Raw genomic sequence first — 16,769 nt, forward strand, 5'->3', positions numbered from 1 at the left:
CTGTATCCCCCCCCCTGCCCAGCTCACAGGGAGTGCTGCTCCGCGTGGAGCGGGGCCGGGAGGAGCGCTTGGACGGGCGACTGCGGCGACGGCGGAGGGGTCCTGGGGGGCGACGGCTGCGCCGCGATGGGGGGGAAGGGGGCGACGCCAGGGGGGGGGACGACGGCCGAGGGGGAGGCGGGGGCGGCGCTGGGGGGGTCGAGGATGGGGCGGTGGTAGAAAAAGAAGGGGCACTGCTGGATGAAGAGTTCGATGATTGTCTGGTAGGTGCGGGTCGCCGTCAGCGCGTCCATGGTGCTGAAGTCGGGGCGCATCAGCGTCGGCCAAAAGCAGATGGAGAGGTTCTCGCTCGTCATCAGGTTCACGCGGTGGTGGTGGCTCACCCTAAGGGAGGGGACGAGGTGGGGGGTGGGCCCAGTGCCGCCACGATGGTATGGGGATGGCAAGAGCGACCCCCAAGCCCCATCGCTGGGGTGACACCGAGATCCCCTGTTGGGTTTTGGGGCAACTCTGATCTCCATTGTTGGGTTTGGGGGTGACACTGAGCCCCATTGTTGGGTTTTGGGGCAACCCTGATCACAACTGTTGGGTTTTGGGGCGACCCTGATCCCAACTGTTGGGTTTTGGGGCGACCCTGATCCCCACTGTTGGGTTTTGGGGCGACCCTGATCCCCACTGTTGGGTTCTAACCCACTGCTGCAATTTGGGTAAACCTCAACCCCCCTTACTGGGTTTTGGGGTGACCCAGAGCCTCAATGCTGAGTTTGGAAGCAACCTAGAGCCCCCCCTGCTGGGTTTTGGGGGGACTGTTCAGTAGTAGGGCAACTCCAATCCCCATTGTTGTGTTCTGAGTCAACCCTGAAGCTCCTCCTCTGCTGGGTTTTGGGTCAACCCCGAGCCCCATTGTTTGGTTTTGAGGAGCCCCCAAGTCCCACTATCGCGTTCTGGGGCAACCCCAAGATTCATTGTTGGGTTCTGGGGAGACTCCAATCCCCATTATTGGACTTATGACTCCAGGGTTTCTGTGATGTCTAAGGTCCCTCCCAACCAAACCATTACAGGATCCCGTGGTTCTATGATCTTTCAGGACTCTTCCAACCCAACCGCTGTCAAGGTTTGGGTCAACCCCAAGCCATACCGTTGGGTTCTGGGGCAGCCCCATGCCACTCCATTGGGTTTTGTGTCAACCTTGAGCCCTACGTTTTGGTTTTGGGGTGACTCCAAGCCCCAGTTCTGGGTTTTGGGGAGAACAAGGGGCGGGGGAAGCCCAGGACGTACTTGTTCAAGTGCCCGATGACGTATTTGAAGACCTCGTAGTTCTCCTTGGGGAACTTCCGCAGCACCTCCTTCAACGCGTGGAGCTTCTGCTCCCGGTCGTTGATTTCTGTCCAGAGAAATTTGGGGGAATGTGAGGAGTCGCAGCGGGACCCCCACTCCCCATCTGTGTGGTTTGGGATGCTCACGTCCCTCCCTCCCCCCACCAACCACTGTAGGATCCCATGGTTCTATGACCTTTAAGGTCCCCTCCACCTCAAATACTGTAGGATCCTGTGTTTTGTGAACTTCAAGGGCCCTTCCAACCCAACCGCTGTAGGATCCCATAATTCTATGACCCTTAAGAACCCCTCCACCCCAACCACTGTTGGATCTCGTGGTTTTGTGGTCCTTAAGGTCTCTACCAACTCAACCACTGTAGGATCCCATGTTCTAGGATCTTCAAGGACCCCTATCACCCAACCACTGTATGATCCCACAGTGCCGTGACCCTAAAGGTCCCCCCAGCCCACCCACTGGACGATCTCCTGGCTCTATGCTCTTTAAGATTCCCCCCAACCCAATCATTCCACGATTCTACCATGACGCCGTGACCCACCACGATGTGGGGGTACAGAACCCCTCCCCAAAGCAAAGATTTGGGGTCCTGCCCCCTACTCACTGTGGGCTTCCACCAGCTCCACCTGCATGCTGTAGGGCACCAGGGGCTCAGGCAGCTCAGAGAAGAAGCTCTTCATGGCCCCGGCCACCGTGTTGACAGTGAAATCCTTCTCAGCCAGGTCCAGGTTGTGGTCTGGGGGAGAGGGGCCCACGGTTACGGCACTGCCCCCCAGGGGTGGGGACTGGGGTGGGAGGGGTGTCCCCGTTCTGGGGTGCGTTACCCTGGTCGAACTGCCGCTGCAGGCTCTCCATCTCGGACTTGTTGCCGCTCACGCGGTAGATGCCCTCGGTGCTGAGCCCTGGAGAAAAAAGATTGCAGAACTTAGGGCAAAACTAGCTGAGTTCGGGGCAAAAGGTGCTGAATTTGGGGCAAAAAGAGTTGAATATGGGGCAAAATTGTTGAGTTCGGGGCAAAAGGTGCTGAATTTGGGCAAAAAGAGTTGAATTTGGGGCAAAAAGAGCTGAAAAAAGGGAAACAGTGGAGAAAAGTGAAGGGGACGTGCAGGAAAAAAGGTGAAAAACACTACGGCATAAAACCACTCATGGGGATGAGGGGTCTCTGCTCCCTCCCCTCCCCCCACATCGCTCCAACGGCCCCAAATCTCCAGAAAAAAGGGCAGAATTGGGGCGGGCTCTCACCTGTGGCCTCGATGTACTCAATGCAGCGCTCGATGAAGATGGGGATGGGCCGCTCGGGGCTGACGACACCGCTGAGGGGGACCCCAAAGTAACTGCTCTCCCACATGGGTTTGGTGAGCGACGGCCGCGGTTTGGGCTTTGGTTTCTGGGGGGCAGAGAGCGGCGTTAGGGGAGCGCCAAAATCGATGCTTTTCAGCCCAAAACGTGGGGCAGAAATCAGCAGGAAGAGCCCCAGGGAAGAGAGGACCCCACGTTCCATGTGGGAGAACAAACCCAATCACGTCAGCCCCTTAACGAGCAAGGCAAACAGCTGTTAATTAGCCAGGAAGATCAGTACCAGGTGACCAATTACGATAAATGATGTGATGATCAATTGTTAAAATGTGATGACGAATTATTACGAGGTGATAATTAATTATTCGTGTGTGATGATCAATGATGATGATCAAGTATTATGATGTGACGATTAATTATGATGCGACAATGAATTATTACAATATGATGGATTATTATGACCATTATTACAATGTCATGATCAATTACTATTTGATGATCAATTACTAAAATGTAATGATCAATTATTACAATGTGATGATCAATTATTACAATGCGATGATCAATTACCATCTGACGATCAATTATTACATTGTGATGATCAATTACAGTGTGACAAATTATTACGATGAGACACTGAATGATTATAGTTCATTCTATCATAGATTATAGGACAACTAATTATTGCAAGGTGTTAATTTAATATAATGCAGAGAGATATTTATTCAAGTACTCTGCTTTCCCACCTATGTGAGTAATTTATTACCCTAAATACCGCATTTATTACCTTTCTTATCAGAGAATTTACCCTTTTTCCCCCCAAATCTGCAGGGATTTCTGTTTGATTTGGGGGGAAAAATGGCCCAAATCCCACAGGGCATGTTTTTGTTTTGTTTTTTTTAATGAAAACTGGGAGAAATGTGGGAAATAAAGGGGTAGGAAATCGGGGCGAGTGGTCCCAAAATGCCATCGTTGTGACCCAAAAGCAGACTTGAAAGGGAAGAGAGCTGAACTGCGATGGGATCCCATTGGGATCTGTGATGGGATCCACTGGGAAAGGAGCTGGGATATCACTGGGTGTTGGGACCCCATTGGGAACTGTGATGGGATCCCACTGGGATCCATGATGGGATCCACTGGGAAAGGAGCTGGGATATCACTGGGTGTTGGGACCCCACTGGGAAAGGAGCTGGGATATCACTGGGTGTTGGGACCCCACTGGGAACTGTGATGGGATCCCATTGGGATCCATGATGGGATCCACTGGGAAAGGAGCTGGGATATCACTGGGTGTTGGGACCCCATTGGGAACTGTGATGGGATCTCATTGGGATCTGTGATGGGATCCACTGGGAAAGGAGCTGGGATATTACTGGGTGTTAGGACCCCACTGGGAACTGTGATGGGATCCCACTGGGATCCATGATGGGATCCACTGGGAAAGGAGCTGGGATATCACTGGGTGTTGGGACCCCACTGGGAACTGTGATGGGATCCCACTGGGATCCATGATGGGATCCACTGGGAAAGGAGCTGGGATATCACTGGGTGTTGGGACCCCATTGGGAACTACAATGGGACCCCACTGAGAACTGCAATGGGATCCCTTGACTCACCACAATTAGCCCAACCTCCGTGAAATTACACTTTTGGTGCATCCAGCCTTCCGCTAATTGCGGCTCAGCGCTAATGAGGAAGGACTTCCCTGAGTTCTGAGCAGGGCAGGATCCCTGTGAGACCGTCAGGAGATGCACCAGAACCGAATGCACGCGGTGGGAACGGAGGAGGTGGATCTGGGAACGGAGGAGGTGGATCTGGGAACGGAGGAGGTGGATCTGGGAACCCAGGGGCTGGATCTGGGAACCCAGGGGGTGGAGCTGCCTATGGCACGGCCAAAATCCCCAAACCATCCCCACAAAGAGTCGGAAACAGCCCCAAAACGAGCCCCAAAGGCACCGCCTCACCTTGGTGGTCCTCCGGAGGCTGCGCAGGATGTTCCTCCTCCGCGGGTCCTCCCCGTCGGTCGCCTCGTAGGGGATGACGGCGTTGTCTCCCTTGTAGCCCTGCGAGCTCTGGTCCTCCTCCTTCTTCCGGATGGGCCCCAGCTCGTCGTCACTGCCCACCCCGAAGCTGCTGCGATAGGCGGCGAAGCGGCCGAGCCGGGCGCAGCGCGTCCGATAGAGCGCGGGTTTGGCGAGGAGCGAGAGCTTGCGGCCGCCGCGCTCCAGCGAGCTGCTGTCGGCTTCGCTGTCGGAGCCGTTGTTGGCGCCGCCGTTGGGTTGGCTCTTGTTGATGTTGCGGATGGTGATGATCTTCCCCTGGGTGCTGTCGTGGGGCACCGAGTAGATGTTCTCCTCTTCGCTCTTGGGTTTGAGCACGGCGTCCAACGGCTCGGCGTAATCCGAAGGGTCGAAGGCGTCGGCGGGCGGCCAGCTGCCGCACGACACCGATTTCCTCTGCCCCTGCTCCAGGTACGAGAGGTCCCCTTTGCCCAGCTCGAAGGGCACCGGCGGCTTCGGCTTCACCGGCGGAGGCACTTTGCTGTTCAGCTTGCTCTCGAAGGCGCTGACCACCGAGATGAAGGCCAGCCCGTCGTTCCCCTCCAGCTCGACCGAGAGCTTCGAGTGCTCCTTGGGCAGCACCGCGTCCTCGCGGCAGAATCCGTACGGCGGCGGTTCCACGTCCTCCTCTGAGTCGGGCAGGTGGGAGTTGCACTGCGGCGAAGCGGCGCGCGGTGATCCCGCCGCCTCCTCGGCCCCGCACGCCTCGGCTGCGTGGTCGTACATGTGCATGGCCTCCACCAAGGTCTTCTTCTCCAGCGCTTCCTTGAAGAAGGCGTGGAAGCTGTCCAGCTTGGGCTGCGAGTGGCCGTACGCCACGGCGGCGAACTTGCCGTCGATCTCCTGCGCGATCTCCTCCCCTTCGGCCACCTGCTCGCGGCTCACGTCGCTCTCCAGGACGTCCGTGGAGCCGTCCACGAGGGCCACCAGCTGCACGGGGACCACGTCCTGCACCTCGCAGAGGAAGGCTCGCAGCATGGCCAGCGAGGCGCGCCGCTTGGCCGCGTAGAAGACGACGTAGCCGTGCACCAGGCGGCTCTTGCGCACGCCGAAGGCCGCGTGGTAGGAGAGCAGCGAGAGCTCCACGCGCCGCCTCTGCTGCCCCAGGCACAGCTCCAGCAGCACGGAGCCGCCGCACGGCGCGGGGCGGCACAGCGGGGACTGCAGGATGGGCGCCAGCAGCTCGTCGGCGCCCGCCGGGTCGCCGCACATGAAGCACATGGCCACGCGCAGCTCGACGTCCGCCAGCTCCTTGAGGCCCGAGGGAGCCGAGATGAGGCTGAGGTTCCTCTTGGAGTCCAGCAGCCCCTTTAGCACTTGGCTGATCTGCTTTTCATTGACGCTGCGCCCGTAGGCGATGCCGGCGGCGGCGGGGTCGAGGAAGACGCACTGCAGCTTGCCGGCGATCTGCTGGCCCTGCTGCACCAGGCTGTGCAGCGTCTCGCCGCCCGCATCGCCACGCTTGTTGACCAGCATCAGGGTGAGCGGGAGGTGGGCCGGGTGGGTCTCCCTCCGGCCCGATGCGCTCTTCTCGATGCTCTCCACCACGTAGGAGAGCGACTCCTTGGAGTTGTAGAGGCAGAGGCAGCCGTGGGGCTGGAAGGTGGGCGTCTGGAAGGCGTTGACGGGCAGCCGCACGTTGCCCTCGATGGGCCGCAGCGACAGCTCGTACATTTTGCCCTCGATCACATACTTGTCGTCGTTGGTGCACAGCGCCCGGATCTCGTTGGCCAACTCGCGGGCCAGGCCGTCCTTGCCCAGGATCACCAGGTTGATGCGGTCGACGTTGGGGTCCGAGAGGAAATTTTTCTGGTTGCGCTCGGCCGGGCGGGCGGCGCGGGAGCCCAGCAGCTGCTCGACGCGCGAATCGACGCAGAGCGGGCAGCTGGGGCACGTCTCCTTGGTCGGGTGGTAGACGAAGTGGATGTGCTTGAGGATGAGCGCGTCGCGCTCCGCCTGCAGCTTCTGCAGCGCCTTGAAGCGCTGCTCCTCGCCCAGCACCTCCTGGATCACCCCCATCTTCTCCTTGCTGGGCTTGGCGTCCAGCTCCAGCTCGTAGAAGAGCTCCGAGTACTCCAGAAGCAGCTCCTGGAACTCCTCCTTGGCCCTCTCGATGATGCGCTTCTGGTGCTTGCCGTAGATGTCCATGTAGACCGGCTCCTCCAGCCACAGGTAAAAGTCCTCATTCATGATGAAGCTGCGCGCTTCCTCCCAGGGCTTGCCGGGCGTCACGAAGGGGGACGCCTCCAGGTTCTCCTGGAAAGCCCTCCGCATCTCGGCGCGCTTCCGCTCGTTCCTCAGCCGCTCCAGGTGCGCCTCGTAGAGCTGCTCGGCCGCCGGCGTCTCCATCACGTCGAAGGGGATGCGCTCGGTGTCGGCGCTGTCGATGTGGCTCGTGGCATCCCACGGGGTCTCCTCCAGGACGACGAACCACTTGGAGAAATCCGCCTTCCCCTCCAACAGCCGCCGCGCTTTGGCGCAGCTCAGCTGGTCGATCTCGTCCAGGTTGGGGACGAGCGCGTCCAGCGCCTGCGGGAGCAGCGCCAGGTACGCCCGCCTCCTGCGCTCGATGTGCTCCTGCTTCAGGCGCTGGACGTGCTGCAGGAAGAGCTTCTTGGCCTTCGGCGTGCCCTCCAGGTACACGTAGTCCTGGTACTCCGGCGCCGGCTGCATCTTGCGGCTGACGGCGGCCCACGTCTCATTGTGGCTCTTGACAACGCGGCTCACCAACCACTCGTACTTGTCCTTGGCGGCCGCGATCTGCTGGCTCTGCTGCTTCAGCGCCTCAAAGTAGGGGATGATTTTGGTCTTCCCGCGGCTCTTGTCCACCAGCTGCACCAGCGTGCCAAAGGCCAGGTCGACGTTGACGTTGGAGCGAGCCGACGTCTCCACCACCTGCAGGTTCTTCTTGCTGAGGGCGAAGGCGTGCGCGTCGCGGATGTAGCGCTCCACGCCCTCGTCACACTTGGTCAGCACCACCACGATGGGCTTCTTGGTCTTGGCCAGCTGGTTGTAGAGATTCGAGACGAATTTCAGCTGCTCGTCGAAATTGCGGTTCATCCCCCTGCTGACGTCGATGCAGAGCAGGAAGCCGTCCACCAACAGCTTCCCGTCCGGCATCTGCTTCTGCTCAAAGTCCTGCTCCAGGCCGAGCTGGTCGGTGCAGAAGTACATGAGCTTCTCGGCCGAGGCCAGCTTGGTGGCCGCGGCGCGCTTGATGTAGGGCTGCAGCGCGGTGCTGCGGTGCGGCTGGAAGGTCTGGTCGTCGATGAACTCCGTCTGCTCCACCACGTGCGCCCGGCATTCCGCGCACTCCTCCAGCGAGCGCACCACCTCCCCCCAGTAGAGGAAGTGGTCGTTGTTGACCACCCTCCCCCCGAAGTCGCTGGTGCTGAGGACCGACGTGTGGTCCAGGTGGAATTCGTCGGCGCTCGGCCGCACGAAGCGGTTGCAGAGGCACGACTTCCCCACGCCGCACTGCCCCTTCTCCTTCTCCGTCCCGGATAAACCCACCACGCTAATGTTGTAGGTGGGGATGCGGGCATCTTGCTTCCTCGCCATCATCATCGTGGTCCGCGCATCCTGTCCCAAACCCTGCCCAGAGGATCGGTGGCAGTGGGGATGGGCGGTGGAAGAAGGGCTCACGACAACGGCAGCGTCCCCATGGCCGGGGGGCAGCTCAGGGCAGGCCAGGGGCCGGCGTTGGGTGGCCAAGAGGGGACCCTGCAGGAGAGAAAGGAGAGTCAGCACCGTGGGGCAGGAGCGATTCGGACGCAACTGGGCTGAAAACGGGCACGATTCTGCAATAAGATCTGAATGTGGGGCTGAAAACGGGCACGATTCTGCAATAAGATCTGAATGTGGGGCTGTGGGATGGGAACTGGGCTGAAAATAAACATTATTCCACCCCACAACTGAATATGCTGCACTCGGTATCACTTGGTGACTCCAAAACCAGAGATCCGCCCCAAAACACAGAGGATCTGCCCCACAACACCAGAGATCTGCCCCAAAACACCAGAGGATCTGCCCCACAACACCAGAGATCTGCCCCACAACTCAAAAACCAAATTTTAGGGCTATTTTCCCCCCTCCCACACCATCTTCAGGATCACTTTCCTTCCCACACTCCAACTTTTAGGGCCATCTTCTGCCCCCAAACAGCATTTTTATGCCCATTTTCTGCTCCAAAATAACAAATTTAGGACATTTTGTTCCCAAACCTCAACTTTTAGACACTTTCCTGTCCATACATAACTTTTAGGACCATCTTCCCACTCCATATCTCAGCTTTCAGGACCATTTTCCATCGCAAAATAACAAATTTAGGACATTTTCTTCCCAAACCCCAACTTTTAGGGCCATTTTTCACCCCAAAATACCAAATTTAGGACATTTTCTCCCCAAACCCCAACTTTTAGGGCTGTTTTCCTCCTGGCCCTCCATCTTCTCCCTCATTCCCAAGTGCAGAAAGACCCCAGACACGGGATTTTTCCCCCAAACACACTCTGCCTGCAGGGACCGCCCTCAGCCATGACCACAGCAGATGGGCCGTTCCCAAGCGGACGTTCCCGTGTTTATTTTGGGGGAAAAAAAAGCCTTTTTTTTTTATTCCCCCAGCTCAGGAATTGGTTGTGAGGGAACTGCACCCATTTCCCGGCGTTCCCGTCCCGTTGGGAACAAAAACACCACCGATCCCAAACACGCCCCGATCGGGTGACCTCCCCCGAAACCTCATAAATGACCTGGGTAAAAAATAAAAATAAATCACAAAATAAACAGATCTCTGAGGGTTGAAAGGTAGTGACCCCCCCCTCCCCCCCAGGAGCCACTAATTAGGGTAAAAGTAATAGGGAGATCCTAAAGGGGGGGTGGGGGAGGGGTCAGGTTGTTTTCCAGCAGTGAGAACGCAACCGCAGTATTGGGATGGGGGGAAGGGGTGGCTGAGCCCCTTCCCCCCAACCCACCCCGACCCACCCGGACCTGAACCCCGTGTTCTGGGTACCCCCGGACTCACGGTGCGGTGCTCCGGGGGACGGTGGGAGGAGCGGTGCTTTCGCTTTCGTCCGCAAAGCCCTGAGTCAGGAGTTACTCATTGACACCGCTGAGTCCACGCGGGACAAACCGGGAGGAGGAGAGCAGCAGATCCCTGCCCTCCGCTTCCCCGACTGCCGAACACCACTTCTCTGCCCCACAAAATACCCTTTTTTCCCCGCTCGTTTTCATCCCGAGGTGGCACCTCCAGACCCATTTTTATCCTAACATGGGCTTTCTCGATGCCTTTCACCCCAAAATGGGACCTCCTGCCCTTTTTCACCCAATAAAAGCATTTCTCGCCCCATTTCCACTCCCAACCAGCTTCACCTGCCCCATTTCCACCCATTAATGAGCTTTTCTACCCCATTTTCAACCCAACGTAGTATCCCCCATCCCATTTTCACCCTGAACCAAGGACTCCTACTCTGTGATCACCCCCCAGAATCCAATTTTTGGCCCCGTTTTCACCCCACGTGGCATCTCCTCCCCCCACTCCAACAGAAAATTGGGATTTCCACCACAAAATGGGGCCTTTCACTCCGTTTTCACACCGATCTGGAATTCCTCACATTATTTTCACTCAAAAACAGGATTTCCTGACCCATTTCCATCCCAAAACCTGATCCCCCCACTGAATTTTCACCAAAAAGAAAAGGGTTTTCTGCCCGATTTCCACCAAAACTGGGCGTTTTCAGCCTGAAATCTCGATTCTTCACACCATTTTCATCCAAAATGAGATTTTTCTCAGCCATTTTCACCCAAAAACGCCATCTCACGCCCCATTTCCACCAAAACAAAGAGGGCTTCCGGTCTTCCTGCCACCCCACAGTGGGGTTTTTCACCACATTTTCACCCCAAAATAGAATGTTCTGCCCCAATTTCTCACCAAAACATCATTCCCTGCCCCAATCACACACCCGCAATGATCAGTTCGCCACGTTTCTGTCCCAAATGGGGTCTTTCACCCCCTTTTCACACAAAAACACAGTTCTTCAAACCGTTTTCAACCAAAAATGGGATTTTCCACCATTTTCCGCCCCACTCTGATGCAAAAATGGACATTTTTACGCTGTTTCCAGCTAAGAAATGGACTTTCTGCCCCATTTTAATCCAAAAATGACTCCCCACCCCCCCCCTCCATCCACTGAAGTCACAACAGACCTCCAATGAACAATTAACACAAGTAATTAAGCAGCATCCCCACCCTTGGCCTCACAACACATTATGCTCCACGGACGGGAAACTCCACGGTTGTTCAGTTGCTTTTTTTCCATTTTTTCCCAACGTTTTCCTCAAGTTTTTCTTCTTTTGAACGTTTTCCCTTCCATGACATCTCCCCCTTTCCCGACTTTTTCCTTCTCAGCTCTTCCCAACCTTTTCCCCATCATTTCTCTCCCACTTCGTCTTCGCATCTGATTTTTTCTTCTCCACATTCATCGCCTTCTCCGATTTCCTCAGGTCACCTTCCCAATTTTCTTTCCCAACTTTCCCTTTTCCCCAAAGATTTCCCAACATTTTCCTTTTCCAACCTCTCCAACACATCCTCTGGAAAAAAATATGGGGAAAGAAAGTGGGACAATCTCTTCGTCTTCTCCGATTTCTTCACAAGGTCATCTTTCCCATTTTCTTCCAAGATTTCCCAACGTTTTCCTTTTCCAGCCTCTTCAACACATCATCTTTCCTGTTTTCTTCCCCATTTTCTTTCCTAACTTTTCCCTTTTCCCAACATTTTTTCCTTCTCCAACCTCTTTATCTTGACCTCTATCCCATTTTCTACCCCAACATTTTCCTTCTCCAATCTCTTTGTCTTCTCCGATTTCCTCAGGTCATCTTTCCCATTTTCATCCCCGTTTCCTTTCCCAACTTTCCCCTTTTCCCAAAATTTTCCCTCTCCAACACGTCCTCTTTCCCATTTTTTTCCCCATCTTTTTCTTTTTCCCAACATTCCCCTTCTCCAGCTTTGTCTTCCTGCCTTGCCAAGGACCTCGGCTTCACCTGTTGGGTTCTGGAACGATCTTATAGGGCACAAAGGGAATGGTCTTTGTGTGTTGGGTTCGGGCACAACCCCATAGAAGACCAAAGGAATCATCTTAATGGGTTGGGTTCAGGAACGGTCCTATAGGGCACAAAGGGAACTGTCCTCACACGTTGGGTTCAGGTATGACCCCATAGGACACAAACGCAATTGGGGTCCCCAGCTGAGTGCAGGTATGACCCCATAGGGCCTAAAGACAATTGGGGTCCCCAGTTGGATTCCGGTATGACTCTACGGGGAGACAAACACAACTGGGGTTCCCAGTTGGGCTCAGCTATGGCCCCATAGGACACAAAAGCAATTGGGGGCCCCAACTGGCTTCCAGTATGACCCCATGGGACACAAAGGCAATCGGGGTCCCCAGTTGCATTCCAATATGGCCCCATAGGACACAAAAGCAATTGGGGTCACCAGTTGGATTCCGGTATGACTCTACGGGGAGACAAACACAACTGGGGTTCCCAGTTGGGCTCAGCTATGGCCCCACAGGACAAAAAAGCAATTGGGGTCACCAGTTCGGTTCCAGTACAACCCCATGGGACACAATCACAGTTGGGTTCCCCAGTTGGGTTCCCGTATGACCCCATAGAGAACAAAGGCAACTGGGGTTCCCAGTTGTGTGCTGGTATGACCCCATAGGGCACAAACGCAATTGGGATCCCCAGTTGGGTTCTGGTATGACCCCATAGGGCACAAACACAATTGGGGTCCCCAGTTGGGTTCTGGTATGACCCCATAGGGCACAAAGTCAACTGGGGTCCCCAGTTGGGTTCTGGTATGACCCCATAGGGCACAAACACAATTCGGGTCCCCAGTTGGGTTCTGGTATGACCCCATGGGAGACAAACGCAATTGGGGTCCCCAGTTGGGTTCCGGTACGACCCCATAGGACACAAACGCAATTGGGGTCCCCAGTTGGGTTCTGGTACAACCCCATGGGGCACAAACACAATTGGGGTCCCCAGTTGGGTTCTGGTACGACCCCATAGGACACAAACACAATTGGGGTCCCCAGTTGGGTTCTGGTATGACCCCATAGGGACATGAACACAATTGGGGTCCCCAGTTGGGTTCTGGTATGACCCCATAGGGCACAAACGCAATTGGGGTCCCCAGTTGTGTTCTGGTATGACCCCATAGGGACACAAACACGATTGGGGTCCCACGTTGGGTTCTGGTACGACCCCATGGGACATAAAAGAAGAAACAGACCCCGAAAAACAGGGAGAAAACCCAAATGATCTTTCCTCCACACAAAGATTGGGAAACCGTTGGGAATGGGTCGATGTGGGGCAAAGTCCAGCGGTGTGGGGCGGTACGACCCCAATCCCCCCCCCTCCCCCACAGGGACGAACTCAGCGCCGTTCAGCCCCAAATCTGAGCACGGAAGGTTGGGGGTGCACGGAGGCCAAAAAAAAAGGGTCACCTCCATTATTAAAGAGGGAGGGGAAAGTTCCCACTGCCCCCTCCCCTAATATTGGAGACCCCCGCCCCCCATTAACTGGGGGTTCCCAGTGCCCCCACCTCTACATATGGGGGTTCCCAGTGCCACCCCCTATATGTGGGGCCCCCTCCCCTATTAACAGGAGTCCCAGTGCCCCCACCCCTACCTGTACTCTGCCCCCCCCCCTCCCTCCCTAATATACAGTGATCCCAGAGCCCCCTCCCCTATTAAGAGTGGCAACCCACTGCCCCCCACCCCATTTAAGGAGGTCCTGGCACCCCCTCCCCTATTAACAGAGGGAACCGACTGCTTCCTCCCCTATCCGTGCCCCATTCCCACATTTAAGAGAGTCCTGGTTCCCCCCCCTCGATATATGGCAGTTCCAAAGCCCCCTCCCCTATTAACGGAGGAAACTCACTGCCCCCTCCCCTACTGCTGCGGCCCCATCCCCTATCACTGGGATGGGAGGGGGGAAGGAGAAGAGAGAAGGGGGAATGTTGTTCCAGTGCCCCTCCCACACATACAAATTTTGGGGGGGGGGGGGGGTGTTGTCCCGGCGCCCCCTCCTCAATGCCCGGGGTGACTCCAAAGCCCCCCCCCACCCGTTCCCCCTCCCCAATTACCGGGGGGAGGGAGCGGTCCCGCCGCCCCCTCCCCTGTGCAAGGCGGTTCCCAGTACCCCCCCACACACACACCCAGTACGAACAGCGCGATCCCAGTACCCCCCCCCACAGACACACGCGCGCGGGGTTCCCGCCTCCCCCCCCCGCCGCGAGGTGTTCCCGTCCCGCTCCGCTCAGGGGGTGGGGCCGCCCCATTGTTCCCCTCCCGGTGGGGGTGGGGGGGTGCGCGCCGGGCTTGGGGTGGAGGAGAGGTGGTCCTTTCCTTACCGGAGCGGCGCGGGGGGGCCGGGCCGGGGGGGGCGGGCGGAGGCGCCATCACCGCTCTGAGGGGCGGCCCCGGGGCCGCCGGGCCGGGCTGGGCCTGGGCCTGTAATGGCGGCGGCGCCTTCCTCCTCCCCCCCTCCTCCTCCTCCTCACGGACCCGGGAAGGGGAGGGGGGGTGGGGGGGGAGCGCGGGGGTAGTGCGCATGCGCGAGGCGGGGCCGATGCGGCTGAGGCAGCGCGCATGCGCGGGGAGGAGGCCCAGAAGCCTCGAAGCGGCGCATTTTTCCGTTGCAGTGTCCGTCATAAAGCCCCTCCCGTCTTTCCTTCCCCCTCACCGCAGCACCGAGGTGTCCCCGCGGTGGCGGTGCCGCCGTTTTCGTGGCGTTTCGCCCCGTTTCGTTCCGTGGTTTTGCCGCCCTCGGCCTGGTTAGGCCTCAGCGAGGCGGAAGTGGGGGGATATATCCCAGCGTCCCCCGCGCGCGGCGTTCTGCGGCACTTCGGGGCGGTGCCGCGCGCGGGGGGTTCTGGGAAATGGAGTTCGAGCGGTGAACTACGCGTCCCGGCGGGCACCGCGCGGGGGAGAGCGGATATCCGGAGTTGGGGAGGGGCTGCAGGAAGTTGAGAGCCATGGTGAGGGGAGGGGTCCTTGGGGGGTGGGGGGGCTATAGGGGGCGTTATGGGGTGGTCTATAGGGCAGCCTATAGGGGTCTGTGGGGCTGAGGAGTTGGGAGGGGGGCGGGGGGAGGGAGTTGGGGGTGTTTCTATAGGAGAAGATGACGGGAGGGGGTATGGGGAGGATAATGGGGTGCCCCATTCTCAGCCTCATTCGACGGTCCCTATTGGGAGATACTGGGGGTGGTTCTTATGGGGTATCCCGTTATGGGGACCTTTAGGGGGAGGCGGGGTCCCCCCTCTCCAGTCCCCGTTGGGGAGGCAGTGAGGGGGGTCTCTATGGAGCATCGTGTGGACCGTGTGTGTGGGGGAGGGGTGCGTATTCCGGGTCTATGGGGGGTGGGGGGAGCCTTGAGGGCTCCCTATGGGGCGTCCCGTTATGGGGAACTATATGGGGGGGGGACGGGACGGGGGTCGGGAAAGGGGGTCCTGAAGGGATCCTGTAGGGGTTCTGGAGAGATGTCCTGTTATAGGCATCCTATGGGGGGGGGAAGGTAGGGATATAGGGGTGTCCCATCCCCAGTTCTTCATGGGGTTGGGGAGCAGTGGGGTGCCCCAGAGGGGGGATCCTATGGGGCAAGGAAGTGGAGGATCCTCAAACCACCCTCTCCCCCAAAGAAAAGCACCACCAAACCTCATGTAGGGTCAGCGAGCAGCGGCTTTGGGGGCAGAATTACCCCTCCTTGGGGTCGACCCCCCAAAAAACATCATATTTTGTGGGATGGGGGGGGGGGGGTTGGGGCAGATCCGTTTCATCCTGATCCAGAACCGCGCCGGGAAGACGCGCCTGGCCAAGTGGTACATGCAGTTCGACGACGACGAGAAGCAGAAGCTCATCGAGGAGGTGCATGCCGTCGTCACCGTGCGCGACGCCAAGCACACCAACTTCGTCGAGGTGAGCCCCGAAATGCCTCTCCCCCAACCCTGCCCCCCCCCCCTCCCATTACACACACACACACAAACCCCTTTCTCACCCCAAAAAACATCAATCCCTTCCCCAATGGGTCTGGGAACTGCTGAATTATGGCCTGAGCCACCGATTGATCACGGGGTCAGCCGTGGGGGCACAGGTGAAGGTAATGCACCTGTGTGACCAGAAGGGGCGGGGCCTGGCTCCAGAAGGGGTGGGGCCTGGCTCCACCTGTCCTATAGACCTCATTCATTCACCTGTGTGACCAGAAGGGGCGGGGCCTGGCTCCAGAAGGGGCGGGGCCTGGCTCCACCTGTCCTATAGACCTCATTCATTCACCTGTGTGACCAGAAGGGGTGGGGCCTGGCTTCACCTGTCCTATAGACCTCATTCATTCACCTTTGTGACCAACAGGGGCGGGGCCTGGCTCCACCTTTTCTATAGACCTCATTCATTCACCTGTGTCATGGAAGGGGCGGGGCCTGTCTCCACCTCTCCTATAGACCTCATTCATTCAGTGTGTGACCGGAAGGGGCGGGGCCTGGCTCCACCTCTCCTATGGACCTCATTCATTCACCTGTGTGACCGGAAGGGGTGGGGCCTGGCTTCACCTGTCCTATAGACCTCATTCATTCACCTTTGTGACCAACAGGGGCGGGGCCTGGCTCCACCTTTTCTATAGACCTCATTCATTCACCTGTGTCATGGAAGGGGCGGGGCCTGGCTCCAGAAGGGGCGGGGCCTGACTCCACCTCTCCTATAGACCCCATTCACCCTGAGACCCCGATTTCCTCACTTCCCCCCCTCTTTTCTTTGCCCCCCATCCCATAGTTTCGGAACTTTAAGATCATTTACCGGCGTTACGCCGGCCTCTACTTCTGCATCTGCGTGGACGTCACCGACAACAACCTGGCGTACCTGGAGGCCATCCACAACTTCGTGGAGGTGGGATTAATTAATGGCCCCCCTCGTTAGCCGCTGGCTTAATTCGCTGAGCTGCTGTGCTAACGATGCCTGCTTTGTCCCTGTCCTAATTCCATCCCTGTAGGTCCTCAATGAGTATTTCCACAATGTCTGCGAGCTCGATTTGGTCTTC

General features: G+C 57.5%; 2 protein-coding genes across 2 annotated transcripts; one reads left to right on the plus strand and one right to left on the minus strand.

The window, feature by feature from the left end:
- Positions 1–11: 11 nt before the first annotated feature.
- Positions 12–14,250, minus strand: ARHGAP35 (Rho GTPase activating protein 35). Its single transcript, XM_065737759.1, has 7 exons — positions 14,095–14,250; positions 4,593–8,411; positions 2,575–2,719; positions 2,157–2,234; positions 1,937–2,068; positions 1,279–1,384; positions 12–384 (listed from the first exon to the last, which is right to left on the minus strand). Exons 2-7 carry the CDS (start codon positions 8,253–8,255, stop codon positions 24–26), a joined length of 4,485 nt encoding a protein of 1,494 aa, XP_065593831.1. The 5' UTR covers positions 8,256–8,411; positions 14,095–14,250; the 3' UTR covers positions 12–23.
- A 407-nt stretch (positions 14,251–14,657) lies between these two features.
- AP2S1 (adaptor related protein complex 2 subunit sigma 1) lies at positions 14,658–16,763 on the plus strand (the record flags this gene model as incomplete). Its single annotated transcript, XM_065737758.1, has 4 exons — positions 14,658–14,721; positions 15,509–15,658; positions 16,505–16,618; positions 16,722–16,763. Coding segments are annotated over exons 1-4 (309 nt in total), but the record flags the coding sequence as incomplete, so codon positions are not given.
- Between the last annotated feature and the right edge of the window lie 6 nt (positions 16,764–16,769).

Source organism: Cyrtonyx montezumae, unplaced genomic scaffold (assembly GCF_038088225.1).
Source record: "Cyrtonyx montezumae isolate F1298 unplaced genomic scaffold, pur_monq_1.0 scaffold_201, whole genome shotgun sequence".
Lineage (NCBI taxonomy): Eukaryota > Metazoa > Chordata > Aves > Galliformes > Odontophoridae > Cyrtonyx > Cyrtonyx montezumae.